General features: G+C 49.5%; 1 protein-coding gene across 2 annotated transcripts in view; it reads right to left on the reverse strand.

Moving 5' to 3' along the window:
• ATF6 (activating transcription factor 6) overlaps positions 1 to 16,138 on the reverse strand; it is a 137,244-nt gene that overhangs the window by 5,520 nt on the left and 115,586 nt on the right. For both annotated transcript variants that reach the window (XM_081112587.1, XM_081112586.1), the window contains exon 16: positions 8,560 to 8,644. In XM_081112587.1, the coding sequence (XP_080968713.1) occupies positions 8,560 to 8,644 (85 nt within the window). The remainder of the gene's footprint in view (positions 1 to 8,559; positions 8,645 to 16,138) is intronic.

Below are 16,138 nucleotides of genomic sequence, written 5' to 3' on the forward strand. Positions count from 1 at the left end.
GTGTTGTAATAAGCAAGTTCACCTTTACAATATTTCTTAAAGTGTGACTAATACTACAATTGGTTCAAAAGAGCCAGTTCAAAAGGTTGTAGCAGCAAGAAGATTTGGTCAAAAGCTCAGAAATTCCAGTGTCGACGAGGCAGAGCTCTGACAGAGGGAATGGCTGGTCCCAGCAGGTCTGAGGACACCTGGGGACGGTGCCTGGTGAGGAGCGAAGCTGTAAAATGATCCTATTTTTGAGAGATGACAGTGGGATATAAAAACACAAGATGAAACGGAAACACTGGGCAAGGACACACGCACGGGCACCACCTACTGTGCTTCCTGGCTCGGCCCTGCCCTTCACGCCGTTCCTCGCCACGTCGAAGGGCCACGGGACCACCGACAGGAGGCTGAGACAGCAGCACAGCGCGTGGCCACGGAAAACCACCCACACGTGGTTCCTCTAGCAATTACTGTTTCCTGTTATGTCTTAGACCAGCCGTGGGCAAACTACGGCCCGTGGGCCGGATCTGGCCCGTTTGAAATGAATAAAACTGGGGGGAAAAAAGACTGTACCCTTTTATGTAATGATGTTTACTTTGAATTTATATGAGTTCACACAAACACTCCATCCATGCTTTTGTTCCGGCCCTCCGGTCCAGTTTAAGAACCCATTGTGGCCCTCGAGTCAAAAAGTTTGCCCACCCCTGTAGACTCTAGCCCTACTTTCAAAGAATTTCACATTACTTCACAACTCGAGGCACTGAGAAAATTTAGCAGAAAGTTCCAGAAACCGAAATTTCACCTGAGGTGAGGATAAGACTTGTCAGGGGAGAGAAAAGACAAACCAAAAACAGAACATTTGCAAGGCATATACCTGAGAAGAAGCTTGTCTCTACAGCACATAGAGGACTCCTATGGCCCAATCGCAGGCAACAGGCACATTTCTAAATGGGCAAACGCACGGCGACAGCTCTCCACAGATGTGCAAGGAGCCGGGCACGGGGGAGAGCCAGCATCCTGAGCCCAAGGTAAGACACGAACCAGGACCAGCTCAGACGCAGCCCCTCCGCCCAGGACGCTGTGGTCAGGACGGACAGTGGTCAGTCAGTGCTGCTTGGACGTGGAGAGCACGGGACTTCGACACAAGTGCTGGGACGCAAAAGGTGCAGCTTGCATTTATTTGATTGATTCATGTTATTTATTTCTAACGCACAATTGACTACCTTTCCCATCAATGAATCAACTGAATTCAAACAGGAAAACAGCTGACCAGTGAATAGAGAATGTCTCCAAAATTCTCTACTTCATAACCAATGTGAAGAATCTCGTATTCCATAGAGAAAAAACTGTTTTTTAAAGAGACAAATTATCATAAATGCAATTTAATCCGCAAATGTTATATAAGGTTTGTTATGGCTTAAAATCTTCTTGAGAAATAGATTGAAACAGGAACTTAAAACAGCTCTCATAAAAGCAGACGCCAAGAACAGCAATGACGAACCCCACTGGCATTTCCCCTGCTGCAGCCACACTCCCCGCACCGCGTGGGAAAATGCGCTGTTTCACACTCTCTCTGCGCGGGCGTGGGCGGCAGCTCTCTGGGTTCATGGGAGTTTACTGTCATCAGAAACCAAGGTCATCATTTATCTTCTTTCCGAAACACACAGTTTAAAGACATGCTGCCAGCCCACGTGTAAGGTCAGGGCTTTTGAGCCATGCCCGCCTCTCCCAGGGAGCGTCCGCTGAGCTGAGCTGTGTGCGCCGGTTTCCTGCGCGAGCCCGTCAGAGAACGCGGCACTCGGTCCAGGACACACCGTGCTTCCCCGCCCTGCTGCCAAGAGCCACAGACTCTCCCTCTGAAACTTCCTTGGACTCTGTCCCTTCCTCTCCATTCCAGGCTTGCAATGACCTCACCCGCTGCTGCCACGTCTCCCCGCTCACGCCTGCAGCTGCCAGGCTCTGGTCTTCCTCCGGCTCATCTTCCCTCCCGGCCTCAGCCAGATCAACAGTCTGTTAACAAAGCTGCCACGGTGTTACTTTGTTGAATAGGTTAAATCACTCCCCGAGCTCACCGAAGGGCCTAAGCCCCGCAGCTGCACCCTCTGCACGCCTGGTCTTGTTCCTCTCCACCACGGTCCTTTCCGCGGTCTCTGCCAGACCCCATGCTCGGCCCAGCTCAGGGCTCATGGTGTGTGGCAAGCAGCAGCTGCTCATCCACCGCCCGGCACCGTCATTTCCATCCTAAGAGGGTGCCATGCTTTTTGCACATCACAACATGCCCAGTTCAGTAAGACAGTACATTCCTGGGCCTCCCTTGAGCTGAGCGTAAGCAGTTTACGTCCAATGAGAAATAAGCAGAAGTCTGCTAGAAATTTCTGGAAAAGGTTACTTCCCTGACAGATGCCATGCCTCCCCCCTTTTCTGTCTAAAATACAGATATGAGGCTTGAGATGCAGCAGCCGCTTTGGCATCAGCCGGGAATGGCCGCCACAAGGGCAGCAGCCTTGGTCCTGGCTGGCATCCTTAAATCACTGCATCGTAGCAGCACAGCGCTGGCTCACTGCGTGGACGTCTCAACATACAGGGGAATGAATCCAGGGCACTTCCGCCAGGAAACAGCAAGGCTTTCCATTACGTGTAGCTGAACTCAATCCTTATGCAAATATCTTATCCTCTCCTCATCCTTACACTCTTAGATTTCCTTTACAGCCAACGTTCATCTCCCAGCGTACCAACTGACATGACCACCAAGTTTCTGTCATCTACCACATTCTTCTCATTTTTTTGGTTAATCCTCACCTGAGGATTTTTCCATTGATTTTTAGAGAGAATGGAAGGAAGGGAGACAGAGAGAAAAATCTGTAATAAAAGGGTAATATGCAAATCGACCAAACGACCCAACAGCAGAACGACCATCCGGATGACTTTCCAGACGACCACGCAATGATACACAATGACATGCACTGGCGCAAGGCCAGCCAAGGTGGGTGCGATGTGATTCGTCAGGGGGCCCCATCACCCCATGACCGCCCCGCAGAGGGAGGCCCAGGCCACAGGCCAATGACGCTGTGGCGGGGCCAGCCAGCAATCACCCTGCAGAGGGAACCCAGGCCAGCCAAGTGATCGCACCCTATGCCTGTCACCTGCAGAGGGAGGCGACCAGTGGCGGGGTGGGGGGTGGGGGGCGGGGGCAGTGCCACACAGATGGCCAGCAGGGGCGGGGCCAGCTGCCGGGGGAAGGAATGCCCTGTTAGGCCCTCATTGCCAGCCAGGCCCAGGCTGAGGGACACCGCCCCCACCCCGCCCCCATGCATGCATTCCGTGCACCAGGCCCCTACTATAGATAAAAGAGAGACACAAATTGGCTGCCTCCTCCACGTGCCCGACCAGGCCAGGGATCGAACCTGCAACTGAGGCATGCGCCCTTCAGTCCACAGGCCAGTGCTCTATCCCCTGGGCAAAGTCGGTAGGTCCTGTTCTTCAAATATCTGATCCTATACCAAAAGCATCGGGTTTATAACTGCCAGGACTGAACTGATCTCTCTTTTAAAAGCCAAGCAGTGCACTGTTTCTGGAGAACTAAACCATCACTGAGGGCCCAGGCCCACCTGGTAATTCAGCCTCCATGAGGCTGAGCCACAGGACCTAAGGACCATGCCAAGTTTTACCCCAATTCTACAGACACCCAGTCAGACTCTGCCCCTAGAGCAGTGATGGCGAACCTTTTGAGCTCGGCGTGTCAGCATTTTGAAAAACCCTAACTTAACTCTGGTGCCATGTCACATATAGAAATGTTTTGATATTTGCAACCATAGTAAAACAAACTTATATTTTTGATATTTATTTTATATATCTAAATGCCATTTAACAAAGAAAAATTAACCAAAAAAATGAGTTCGCCATCACTGGTTTAGACTCCATCAGACAAAGAACGACCTCCTTGCAGCTCACTAACCTGTTCTCAATCCTCTTATGACACAAGGAAATTAAATAATACAGAGAATGCAGAAGGAAGAACAGTTAATTACAAACCTACACTAGAGAGCGGAGTGGTGTGACTCGTGGTTGCTCATGGCATTAGCTTCACAACCATGTCCTACTCTCTGTCCAGCTACCTCTTCTGTAGACATCTTCCTAGCTCAAAGCCCGACACTGACCTGGGAATCGAATTTACTTCGCTAAAACGGGAAGGTCAAGTCCCTCTTCCCAAATAGTCTCTCGAGGATCCTACACGCACCAGCTACTCAATAAAATCTGACTTCACCTCCTCCGCCACCCTCTCCAAATTCTATAGGCTCCCCTACGTCAGAGGGGGGCAAACCACAACTCGATTTTCTTTCCAAGTCACGTGGGACTTTTAACTCAAAAATGGCAGAAAAGATACTGTAGTCACCTGTGCCCAGCCCGCCCGCGGCTCAGGGTGAACTGCTGGTTCCAGAGCTGCCTCCCGCAGGCTGCTCTGTCGTCGGTGCTGACCAGACTCTCTGGGCCTATCCTGTCCTCTCCAGACCGTACGTGACACAATTTACATCATAAAACGTCACGTTCATATGCCTCATAAGCCAGAGACCTCCCTCTGGGCCTCGGAGGGTTCTGTGTCAGCTTTTACATGGGTTTTCCTTTAAGAGCAATTCTGGGAAGGACATTAACCATTCCAGTTCACTCTTTACTGTGAATTTCCAACCCCAGCAACGCGCTGAGAGAAAGGCAGCCAGGCACACAGGCCCATGACTTCACGTTCGCAAAGATGAGACGGAACCGTGCTTGCCAACTATTTTAATCACATAAAGAATTAAAATAGCAAAATCTTCAAGTGACCACCAAGTAATGACCGAGTGAGGCTTACCCTTCTCCTGTCCCTCCACAACGCTGCCCGCCGGAGCCAAGCCCGGATGCCGTGGCTCCCCAGCGCACAAGGCCCACCTGACTCTGCGATATCCGCACGAGATTGTCTTTAACGACGTAATTGATGGGAACATATTTTATACGTGTGTGTAGCCCTGGCTCCTGCTACACGTATTGTGTAAATGGCACCGGTCACTCTGAGCTTCGATGTCTCACCTGTGACGTGGAAACACAGAGCGGACGGACAGCAGCGTGGCATCCGGGAGCCACAGCCACGTCTTGGAGAAGGGACATCAGACACACCTGGAGGGCACAGGACATCTGTGCAGCAACGCGGTCACGCCACAAGCGGGTGGTGGCATCCCAGCTGCTCACGTGGGTCAGAACTCCCCCACGGCTCGCACAGAGCACCCTGGGGGCTCACCGAGCGTGAGCCGGCGCCTCGCGTGGTTCTAAAGCACAGTCTGTCACCAGAGCACGGGGCTGTCCAGGAGCAGGGCCCGCCGAGGCGTGACAAGCGGAGGCAACACAGGACCTGCCTGGCCCGTGAACCCTCCGCAAAGCCATGAGAGAATGAGGGCGGATGTGAACTGGACGATGACGGCGCAGAAAGCTGTGCTGTGTCAGCATTAGGCTTTTTAAAGGGCGGCCACGCTGCTGTGCGGATGTAGGGGGGTACCCCTTTCTGGGAGACACGTGTCCATGTGTTTAGGGGGTCAAGTGTCAGAATGTCTGTAATTTACTCTCAATGGTTAAAAACACATGAGTGTCGAGAGAGAAGCAGGTAAAGATGAAGCAAGTGTGGAGAAATGTTAACAAGAGTAAGTCCAGGTGGAGGGCCTGCAGATATCACGCTACTCGTCTTCCAACTGTTCTGTCGATTTGAAATTTTTAAAAATAAAAACTGGAGGACCGACAGAAGGAATCCTCGACCGTGCCAACTGCTGAGGGCAGGGGAAGGACACAGACGTGGCCTCTGGCTTTGGCAAGAAACTAGCCAGCAGTGACCCCTTTGCAGGAGCATTTCGGGGGAATGGAGGGTAAACGCAGAGTGGAGTGGGCTGGGCAGGAGGGCAGCAAAGGGGGTGATGCAGGCAAGCGGCTCCTCGAGGCTCCGCGGGGCTGCGCAGAGGAGAAAGGCCGGCGCCAGTGCCCCCACAGAGCCGAGTGATGGCCGATGGTCCCGCAGGGGCCAGGACGCTGGGAGCACAGGAAGGAGTCTCCACAGAGGATGGCGGTGGTGACGGCAGCCTGTAACCTGGAAGCAGCTGGCACTGCCGACGCCGTCACTCACTGAGCTCTCACAGCAGCTGGGCCCGCGGGCAGACTCCCCGCCAGCAGCAGGGAGGCTGTGGTGCAGATGAGGGCATCGGCGGGGGCAAGGGGGTGGGGGTAGATGAGGAGAGAAGGAGGGGATTTACAGGCAGGACTGGGTGCTCCTTGGGTTAAGGGTCATGGACCAGAAGTGACTAGCAATTTCCAGCCGCAGAAAGGATGGCTGGTGAGACCTAAGAGAAAAGGAGCCGGCGGGCGGGGGGCAGGAGGGACATGGAGTCCAGCTGGTAAGGAGGCATGCGTGGAGGCCACTGAGGGTGCGATGGACACAGAAAAGGTGGAAGGGTCAGAGGACAGAGGTCATGAGGTCAGGAATAGCTGGAGGGGTGGCAGGGAGAGAGAAGGAGCAATCTGAGTGGAGATGGTCAAGGCAGCGCGTTCCTGGGGGCCCTGGGCGCTGATGCAGAGCGAATGGCGAGTCCTCCATGTGGCACAGAGCCGCCCAAGCCTGGGGTGAGCAGGGCGGGCAGAGCACCGCCACCAGGAAGGTCCAGGGGAGGTCACACACGGAAGGCCGTGCGGGGCCGTGGGGAGGGCGGGGCTAACCGGAGGCTGCAGTGGGCAGGACACTGCCCTCCCTCCACGGCTCAGGGACCTCGACGGAAGAAAGTCCGCTCTAAGGTGAGAAGCGGCCTCGGTCAGAGCGAGAGGGACACGTGGTGTGCACGCCACCAGTAATCCTGCCTGGGAATCTTAACGTGCTTAGTAGTTTACTATGTCCTAAAGCACAGACCATTTACAAAGAAATCCAACCAGATTAAAAAGGAAATGATCCTCCAACGATTATACTTTCAAACCCATGAAAGGCTCATTTTCAAAATGAGTCCCCCGGCCAGACACACAGCAGCATCGGAGTTTTCCGGGCGCACAGCCGCAGGGAGCCCAGCCAGCACCACAGGCCCGTGCGCTGCCTGGTGGCGGGTGAGGACGCCAGCCTTTCTGAGCACAACCTGGCCACACGGGAAGGGAAGCCGGGCGCCTCTGGGGTGAGAATGAGGGCACTTCTTCCTCAGCTACTGCGGGAGCGACACGCCCGTGAACAGAGGAGACGCTCAGAGCTGCGCCTTTCCTGAGGGGCAGGCTCCCGAGGCCGCTCTCCATGTCTCTGTCAGAGCGAGCAGACGGTGTGAGCCCTTATTTACGTCTATCAAGGTGGCCCTCACATGTCTAGTGAGCTCTGTGTGCAGCTCACTGAAAACGCACAGCTCTCTAGAGCAGGGTCCTCAAACTGCGGCCCGCGGGCCACATGCGGCCGCCGAAAACATTGATCTGGCCCGCCGGGTGTTTTTGCCACCGCTGTGTGCATAGGAATTTGTTCATAGTTTTTTTTTTAAACTATAGTCCGGCCCTCCAGCGGTCTGAGGGACAGGGAACTGGCCCCTGTTGAAAAAGTCTGAGGACCCCTGACATACAGTCTTACATGTACAGTCAACATCTAAGACGTGTCCCTGAGACTAAATTTCACCGCGCTTTATCTGGAGCCCTGATGTGCTGTGAAGCTGTATTTGATGGTTTCACCAGGACCATCAGGAAGAGAGGCCTGGTCAGCCCCCGGCTCACTCTCGCCCTCCTCAGCCCAGGGGCCTCCTGCACTGGCACCGCGCCCGGGCCTGCAGCGGTGCTGCCCACCGCTGTCCCTGGGGCCCAGCACAATGTGAGAAGCAGGGTCAGCGGCGCACTCTCTCCCGCACAGCACCCCTGGCACAGGAGGAAACAGTCCTCTTCCGTGAAGAGCCAGCTGAAGTCATCTCCCCTTCACGCAATTTTTCTCGTGCGTTTTCTATTCCTGTGGGACTTCCGTTTTGGAGTACGGATGTCTGTCTTATTTTTCCTTCTCGAGTATAATAAGCAAGCACACTCCGCCTTACCATCTTTGGATAGTCCTAAAGTGCTTCAGTGTGAGGTGTTTTATTTAAGACCTAGCCCCAGAGAACGAAATGCAACATAATGCTATCAATATCCAATTCATCAGTGTCACAGACTGACTACACACAGGCTCCCAAGGTTTGGTGCACAGTCACACCACCATTCACGGAACGCGGGTCACTGCTCTAGATCCCAACCCCACTTGTCAGCCCCGCTTACTCGGCACGCACCTCAGAGGGGCCCGGCCACAGGTTTACAGCAGTTAAGACGCTGACTTTTCCAAGTTGACAAATAAAAGAGAATGAATTTTTCTATTTAAAATACAGTAATTTAAAAAGTAACTTCAAATCTTTTCATTTTTAAAAGGAGTATAAAATTTTAAAAATAGTATTTTGTCAAAATAGTGGGAAATGTTTCAAAATTAATGCATGGATATATACCAACCAACTGAACCTTTTAAATTTAGTTAATTCAGAGAATCGCAGTTAAACAAAGCAATCTCATTCGTAAACCAAAAGGTCACCTTACCGTTGATGTTTATTGCTGGCAATACAATGGACATCTTTGGTCTGGTGGTCTTGTTATGGGTGGTCGCTGGTAGCAGCAGGTGATCCTGAGATTGACAGAGAACAATCTGTTAAATGTAACAATTGGCTTAGCTCAGGAACAGGCCATAGCCAGCGTGTCTAAGACCCCAATGTTCAGTGGGATCATAAAAAATGGCAATTTTTAGTTGAATTTGGCCTAGAGTTATCTATCCAACAGAGTCATTTTCAAACTTTTTTTAAAGAAGAGAAACATTTTCCCCCAAAAAGCTTCTGTTCCCAAATTAACACCACACACGAGAGCCGGAAGCAGGGCCGCGGCCTGGCCACGCTGCTCGGCCTCCTCTCTCCCACTAAAGTGGCCACAGCTGCGCACATTCTCCGTGAGGTCCATATGGACTACAGATACATAGTTCTTGCTCTTAAAAAGTATACAGTTTAGTAGGAGAGTTTAAAAAATTAAGGATGCATGTTGAGCACAATTAAATGTAATCCTGCCAGCTTCTGACGATCCCCAGGTGGACTGCGAGCTGAGGGTTCTGCTTCCCAACCACACAGATACGGGAAGCAAGAGCAAGCCAGGAGGAGTTACAAGGTATGTACTTCTGTCGGTATTCCACGGTTGATTATGACCTACTAGAGGCCCCGAGCACCGGTGGGGTCCTTCGGCCTGGCCTGCGGGGCTGAAACCGGCAGTCCAACATCCCCTGAGGGGTCCCGGATTGCAAGAGGGAGCAGGCCAGGCAGAGGGTCCCCACTGGTGCACGAATCCATGTACTGGGCCTCTAGTATGCATATAAGATCTTTGGATAATCTCTCCTGCCCTCCATCCTTCCCCTTCCCCTCTGAGATTCATCAGTCAGTTCCATGTTTCCATGCCTGTGCGTTAAGCGTCTGCTCCCTGGTGGTCAGTGCATGTCATAGCTACCAGTCGAACAGTCCAATGGTCAGACGGTCACTTAGGCATATAATATATGTGTATACACACACACACACACACTAGAGCAGTGGTTCTCAACCTGTGGGTCGCGACCCCTTTGGGGGTCGAATGACCCTTTCACAGGGGTCGCCTAAGACCATTGGAAAACACATATATTATTAAATATTGTTTTTGTGATTAGTCAGTATGCTTTAATTATGTTCAATCTGTAACAATGAAAATACATCCTGCATATCAGATATTTACATTACAATTCATAACAGTAGCAAAATTACAGTTATGAAGTAGCAACGAAAATAATTTTATGGTTGGGGGTCACCACAACATGAAGAACTGTATTAAAGGGTTGCGGCATTAGGAAGGTTGAGAACCACTGCATTAGAGGCCTGGTGCATGAAATTCGTGCACTGGAGTAGGGGGGTCTCTCAGCCCAGACTGCGCCCTCTCACAGTCCGGGAGCCCTCGGGGGATGTCCAACTTATGGCTTAGGCCCGCTCCTAAACCGTCAGTCTGACATCCTTAGTGCTGCCACAGAAGTGGGAGAGTCTCCCGCCACCACCACTGCACTCACCAGCCGTAAGCCTGGCTCAGGGCTTCTGCCTGAGCAGCACTCCCCCTGTGGGAGCACACTGACCACCAGGGGTAATTCCTGCATTGAGCGTCTGCCCTCTGGTGGTCAGTGCACATCACAGCGACCAGTTGTTCTGCTGTTCTTTCAATTTGCATAGTAGCCTTTTATTATATAGGATAGATGACTTGGATATTAACTACTGTTTTCAATAACTCCCTTTTCCTAGCAAAAACAGGAATTGTCACAGAACAAAGAAAAAGGCAAAAATGTACATTCGTGTTTCCATTTGAGGGAGCAAGCTAACCCGAGACGAAGCAGAAGTGTGAATTTAACCCTGGCTTTCTTGTTCCTTTGTTCATCTGTCTCATCATTCACTCAACATACTCCTCTAAGAAAAGGCTCCTCAAAAAGCCAGCCGAGAGCAACAAAATTCAATGCAACTTAGTTCACAGTCAATGTGATTATGAAATGTAACTGCCACCAAAGCTAAGAAAAAGTCTAGAATGTGAACAAACTGAAGTTAATGTAATGTGAGCAGAACAACATAGAAAACACTTCTAGGAACTGCCTCCTTTGTCTACCTTGGGGCGACATCTCCCGGAGGACATGTTCTGTAGAGGGGGAGCAGTCCAGCGGCCCTGAGAATCCCAGGCTGCAGAAAGAGTTTTTTAAACACATTGTTAGACACAGAGGTCACAAGTTTCTGAGAGTATGATAACACATAATAGCCAAGAAAAAACCAACTTTGCTGATCTTCATGCCATGAAACTTACAAATACTATAATTAAAATGTTGCTTCGGGGTCCCCCAAAGTAAGGCCATGATAAAAATAAACACGTTTAGATGCCACTGGTCACGGGAAAAGGCCAGGCTCAGACCTCAGTCTGAATTTCCTGCTGCGATCTGGATGCCACCCTAAACTTTGTTTTTAAATTTCCTTTTCTGAACATAATATCTCCTACTTTCTCTCTTCACTGAATTTCAAACAAAGTAGTTACTTTTGCAGCAGAAAGCCAGAAGAACTTACGAAAAAGAAGAGTCACATACTGAATGCACAGAGGTCATCACAGTTCCCCTGCCTGCCTCTCATTATTGAAGGCTTGTGGACTGGGGAGAAAGCCTGCATCAAAGTGCTCATTCCCAAGAGGCCTCGCGACAAGAACTGCAGGGGACTGAGCTGGTGTGCCACAAACTGTGATGGTGCTTATCTTACGGTAAAGTAGTTCATACGCACGAATGCACACACACGTGTGCACACATGCACACACAGCCCTGGACAGTGGAGCTGTTGTATTGAATGCCCATGTTCACTTCCTCAAATGGAATGTTCTTTGCCACAACCATGACTCTTGAGTCCTTTTCCTCTCCACTATGTTCACCTTACTCCTTTTCAGCGCCTCACTGAGCCCATCAGCGACATCTGCAGAAACAAAGGACTTCGTTTAACCTCTGCCCATTCGTTAAAGAGCCGGTGCGCAGGGACTGCCTGTACTCAGCACGCACTGCAGAGCCTGTTTCTGCCAAAGCTCCAAGTCCAGGCTTCCATTCTGTGGGGGAAACAACGCTCACTGTGACAGAACCTGCCATTTGTGTTCCAGGTTTAGTTGGGCACAAAGCTACCCAGAACCCCGACCACATTCCCAGCCTCCTCTGAGGCGATTACAGGAGGCATCCTCCACCCACTTCTGCAGCTGAAAGGCAGGCGCTGGCGCGGCCGCGGGCAGCCCTCTGGGACCTCGAGGAGGGGCAGCGTGGCAGAAGGAACCACACGTCCTGCCGATCGAAGCTGCCACAAGATCTCCGGAACCGACAATGAGAGAGAAGTAAAATTATAATCTGCCTAAGACTCTATTATTTTGGATTTTCTGTTCCTCGTAGCTACATCTACAGCTAATTATTAGTTGTATTAAAAATGTGCGAAACAGCACTAAAGGTATTTAGTCAAGAGGGGTTTCAATGAGGGTTCACCGGAGACAGTTACTCCTTTTTAACTGCATAAAAAATTTTATTATTTAGCCTTCTTGATATACTCCCCTCCCGTTTTTACTTATTAAAGAACTTGCAGAGGAAATTAAATCCTGGAAAAGTAGAGATATCATTGGATGAATTTGAACGAAACTCTTAGCTTCCTATTAAGTCAGTTAAAATAATCCAGCTGCAATAAAGATGAAGCTACTTAAAAATAAAAAGGACAAGAGAAAAGAGTTGCCATAGAGATAAGTATGATGCATTCTGGCACTGTCACTCAGAAGGTGTTAGGACATCTTAGCAGATTCCGCAGAGCCGTGGCCGACTGAGGGCCAAGGCCTCCGCAGGGAGCGCCATGTGGACACAATCAAGGCCATCCCGCAGGCCCTGCAGCCAGAGAGGCGCCGTGGGAAACACCCACACATTCCACCGGGGGAACGGAGCATCAGCTTTCCAACATGAGGCAATGCTGTGCCTGAGAAAATATGCTATTTTCCTACAATTCTCCCAGTCCCCTCTTCCAGGCTCGCTGTTAGAAAAAGACAAACTGTTAGTGCGTAACAGCATTCCAGGCCGTTTCCTCTCTTTTTGGAGACCAACTTACCAAAAGAACAGAACCGCATCTTGCTCAGCTGGAGGTTGGGAGGGGAACTCACAAGGAAACTGAGGTCCTAGGAAGTGCTGTAAGTGTGGGTTCCATGTCGGGCAGAGTAGAAAAGGGCCCCATTTAAGCTGACTTGCTAGAGTAAATGGCCCTTTTGCCCCAAAAACTCACTGACCGACGCCCGCAGCACACTGTCCAGCTCATGAATAGATTTGTGTTTTTTCCAGAACTATTGCTATTTGTGTTTGTCAGTGTAATTGTGTAATTTAATAAGATATTACATAAACTGCTAAAATACAGTGTGAAAAGACACCAAGATTTAATAAAAGTGAACAGTTAAAATGTTTCTGTCATTGCAAGACTGGGAAGCAAATCGTAGCAATGTGCACTTAGAATGCCGTCCAAGCATTCAGTTCTTGTTCTAATTTAGAGTCATAATTAAACCTGGAAATTATGGTTAATGCATTAAGCATCGTTTTTGTAGGAAAAGCAATAAGAAACTCTTGTGAAGAGGCATTAACCCTATACCACATTTGGCGAATGAATGCACATTCACATTATTAAACGAAACATGAAGACAGACGCTCTGACCCTGTACTTCCTAGGACTTTGTTCAATAGCACGAGCCCCTTGCAGTTGCAAGTGCCATGAGCTACAATGCAGAGCCATTTCCCAGGCTGGACAGCGTGATGCAGGGAGGAGGGAGGCCCCCGGAATCGCTGCCAGTCATGCTCGCTGGTGCCAGCAGCCAGCAGTCCAAAGAACGGCTTCTGAGGGAAAAGCATCCAACAGTCACTCCTGAAGAGCCGGTGCACATGAGGACTGTCAGCGGACTGTTCACGAGATGCTTCATTTTAGAAATTCACTGTACTCGGGGCCACGGGCAGGAGGTGAACTTCCTGAAGGTTAAGTTGCATCCTCGACCTGGTAGCCAATGAACCGCAGGCAGGCGGGCAGGGAGGCTGCAGAGAGCTGAGTCAACAAGCTCCCTCAGGAAGAGGTCACAGGAAACACTTCAAGGGAAAAGTCAAATACAGATATCAAAGAGAATTGCTTTACTTTTTGTTGGAAAAAAATGGGGAAATGCTGGGTTGGAACAAAAAATATTTTTTTAAAGTTCTAGGCAGACGCTGTAGGAATGGGGTAAACCTGCCCAAGAGAAGCCTCAGATGTCGTGCATGTGTGCACATGTGCATGTGTGTGCGCATGTGTGTACTGACTGATGTGTGCTTGGGGCGTGCTGTGTGAGTGTGTGTGTGTGTAAGCAGCACGGCAGGGAGGGAAGGGGCGTGGGAGACACTGTTCTAGCTGACGGCTTCGTATCGGTGGCCGCACAGCTTTCTGAAGGCGAGAAGACAGGTCCTCCCTGACCTCGGTTCTAAGTCCGCTCTCCTTGCAAGAGTCTCCAGGTCTGCCCTCCCCCCGGCCCGCCCCCCCCCCCCCGCCCCGTCCTCCCCCGCCCCGCCCCCCTCAGGCCCCGTCCTCCCTAGAGAGCATGATCCTTTTCTTTCCAAAGCAACTTTGATCTTTTTGTTTCACACACAGAGACGGGGGGCTGTAAAATCTCCCTAAAGTACGTGTTAGGAAGGGTTGGTCCTGACAAGGCGAACTACCAAGTGGAAGTAAGTACATCCCTTACATTTCTTTTAATGTCCTGGTTAAAATGTCAGAGTAAATTAGTATAGAAATCAGTGGTTTCAAAAAGACTAAATAAAGGGATAACTATATCCTGGCGTTAATTCATTAAAAGGAACGCCAGCCCCAGCCAGTTTGGCTCAGTGGACAGTGTCGGCCTGTGGACCCAAAGTCTCCTGGGTTCAACTCCGGTCAAGGGCACAGGCCCAGATTGCAGGCTCGATTCCCAGTGGGAGGCATGCAGGAGGCAGCCAATCCATGATTCTCTCTCATCATTGATGTTTCTATCTCTCTCTCTCCCTCTCCCTTCCTCTCTGAAATCAGTAAAAATATAAAAAATAATGATAATAATAAAAGGACACCAATCTGCCTCTTATATAAACATATGTTAATGAAATGCTTAAATTAAGAGATCAAACAGCACTACTGTGAAATAATACTAAAAACTTCAAATTTATTTTCTAGGCAAAACTTTTAAATTAAATATTTTTCAATAAAGTGTAATGATTTCTGAGGTAGGAATAGAAGAACTAAAAGGAATGAGTAAAATAATATTTCTATGATAACTCACATAGCCTCTGCTTTTATCGAAGTTTTCATTTTTCAATTCTCAAATGTCATTTTTAATTTTCAAAGTTTTACATTTTCCGAGGGAGCTGGAGACGGGGGCCGCACACACTTCGCAGCAGACACATGCCTCACAGTGCACAGGCCATGTCTCCGTGCGCCCTTATAAAGCAAAGGTTGGGAGATATTCTTTTAAGAAACCATTATTGTTTGCTTGCTTTAATCAAGGTGTTCTGATTTCATCTTGTTGCCAATGCTCTTAATCTTCTTTTTAAATTATAAACAGAAATTACCAAAAAATTTACAGTTCTAAATAGTGTTTTTTGTTTTTTTTTAATGATTTTTGTTTGTTTTTAATGTTTTTTGTTTGTTTTAAATGTTTAGAGAGAGGACGGAAGAGGGAGAGAAAGAAACAGGGAGAGAGAAACATCATTGACCAGCCGCCTCCCACATGCCCCCGACTGGAAATCAAGCCTGCATGCCGGGCACATGTCTCAACTGGGAATCGAATCAGTAATCTCTTGGTTCCTGGATCGATGCTCAACCACTGAGCCACACTGGCAGGGCTCTAATTAATATTTTATTCTTCCTACCACAGTCTGGTCTTCAGATTGCTTTTAATGCAATGCAATAATGTGGAGTTTAAATGCAAAAGATTATATTCTATTTACTGGCTTCTTACTGAAGATATTAACCCCCAGCTGGTAAGGCTCATAAAACGGCTTTCTAAGAGGCCTTTTTCATGCCAACTATTAGTTATTTATAAGCATAAGCTGAGTAGTACTCCCCCACAGAACAGTGGCCATGCAGTCTGCCAACTGCCCTCAGTTCAGGACGGGTGCCTGGCAGAAGTACTGAAGGAAGATGTTAATATACAGGGAATGGGCTCAATAATTCTGTCTGATCTCACAGCATAAAATGTAGAAACCAGCAGAGAAAGATGCTCACACAGGAGAGCAGCAGGTGTCCACACGGAACTATCTAAATGGCTCAAAACCACGACGTAACTTCTACCCAGATGTTTTATGGAGATTAGCAAATAAAATCTGCAAGAATTCCTTCTTAAGTATTTAGCAAACTCTGCCACTTTCACACACTGAAGAAACTAGTGTTTAACGTTGTAAGCAGAGAGACCTGGCGGGGTGAATTAAAGCACTAAGTCCATGACCACATCGTCTTGAAAAGGTGTTTCGGGACTCCGCTCTCTGACACATGTATTTGCCTATTTCTAACTCCTGGTAGCAGGTCCCAGGCGAACAATGACGCTGGGAGCTTGC

The sequence above is a fragment of the Myotis nattereri genome, assembly GCF_964212035.1.
Source record: "Myotis nattereri genome assembly, chromosome: 18".
NCBI lineage: Eukaryota > Metazoa > Chordata > Mammalia > Chiroptera > Vespertilionidae > Myotis > Myotis nattereri.